Genomic DNA, 1,776 nt, shown 5'->3' on the forward strand with positions numbered 1-1,776 from the left:
GTTTTTACAGCATATAATGTTTTTAATACTTGCTGTAGTGTTACCTTGTGGAATCAGAAGTGGGGAAAAAATGATAGATACCTTTGTTTATGTTTTTAAAAGGTCTAAGAATTCTGCACTTAAAGAAAGGGAATAAAAAAGAGGAGGAAACATGTATTTTTCAAGCTGGACAGAAACTTGTAATAAAGCCATAAGTTAATTGGGAAATTAAGTGTGATTAATACTTCCGATGATCAAAAAATATAGAACTATGAGACATTGAGTAATCACACATACTTTAAAAGTTGTCTTGTGTGCAAAGATTTGGATTAAGCCCTGATGATGCATGGCTTACTTTTAAAAGTTACTGTACTATGATGATATCATTGTCCATTCATTTCATGAAGAAAACAGCAGTAGTGTACAATCTGGATACTTTACTTGGCTGGGAAAATGATTTGGAGATAACCCGTCATTTAATAATTATTATTTTATTTTCTCTTAAAGGAAAATCAGTGTCATACATGGACTCTTCAGATATTATCTCCTTTGATATTTCAAAGTAAACTATGAAGACAGGAAATCAAAGTGTTGAAACTGATTTTATACTTTCTGGTCTTTTCCAATATGGCTACATGGACGCTTTCTTCTTTGTTGCCATTGTAATCCTCTTTGCAGTGGCTCTGATGGGGAATATCATACTGATCCTTCTCATTCGACTGGACACCAGACTCCACACTCCAATGTACTTTCTATTCAGTCAGCTCTCCTTCTTGGATATAATGAACATTTCCACCACAGTGCCCAAGATGACCACTGACTTTCTGTCAAATAGTAAGACCATTACTTTTTTAGGCTGTGAGATTCAAACACTTGTATTCTTGGCCCTTGGTGGGACTGAAGCCCTTCTTCTTGGTTTCATGTCTTATGATCGATATGTAGCCATCTGTCATCCTTTACACTATCCTATATTTATGAGCAAGAAGATCTGCTGGTTCATGGTCGCATGTGCATGGACGAGTGGTTCTATCAATGCTTTAGTACATACATTGTATGTATTTCATCTTCCATTTTGTAGATCACGGCTCATCAACCACTTTTTCTGTGAACTTCCATCTCTATTGCCACTGGTGTGTCAGGATACTTCCCAGTATGAGTACACAGTCCTTCTGAGTGGGCTTATTATTCTGTTGTTACCATTCATGGCCATTCTAGCTTCCTATGCCTGTGTACTTACTGTGGTGTTCCAGATGAACTCAGGTAAAGGACAGAGAAGAGCTATTTCCACTTGCTCCTCTCACCTGATTGTGGCAAGCCTATTCTATGTGACTGGTCTCTCCACCTATACAAGGCCACACTCCTTGCATTCTCCAGAAGAGGATAAGGCAGTGGCAGTGTTTTACACCATCATCACACCTCTTCTAAACCCATTTATCTACAGCCTGAGGAATAAGGAGGTTATTGGGGCCATGAGCAGACAATTGGTAGAGTGCATATTTGTACACAAAATGTCACCTTAGGAGCCCCTATTAATTGAGATTGAATAACAGACTAGTTGTTTGGAATACTTTTCTAGAATATGTAAACTCAAAGAATTAAAAAAAAAAATTATTGTATTATGTTAGTCACCATACAGTACATCGCTTGTTTCTGATGTAAAGTTCAATGATTCATTAGTTGCGTATAACACCCAGTGCACCATGCAATATGTGCCCTCCTTACTACCTGTCACCAGCCTATTGCATTCCCCCACCCCCCTCCCCTCTGAAGCCCTCAGTTTGTTTCTCAGAGTCCATA

The 1,776-nt window shown here is 38.2% G+C and overlaps 1 protein-coding gene across 1 annotated transcript; it reads left to right on the forward strand.

Moving 5' to 3' along the window:
* The first annotated feature begins 503 nt into the window (after positions 1-503).
* Positions 504-1,499, forward strand: LOC123779401 (olfactory receptor 2AK2-like). The gene has a single exon (XM_087862468.1). The coding sequence runs from the start codon at positions 549-551 to the stop codon at positions 1,497-1,499; it is 951 nt and encodes a 316-aa protein (XP_087718594.1). The 5' UTR covers positions 504-548.
* Positions 1,500-1,776: the final 277 nt, after the last annotated feature.

Source organism: Ursus americanus, chromosome 5, assembly GCF_024610735.1.
Source record: "Ursus americanus isolate L20-20 chromosome 5, mUrsAme1.1.p, whole genome shotgun sequence".
NCBI lineage: Eukaryota > Metazoa > Chordata > Mammalia > Carnivora > Ursidae > Ursus > Ursus americanus.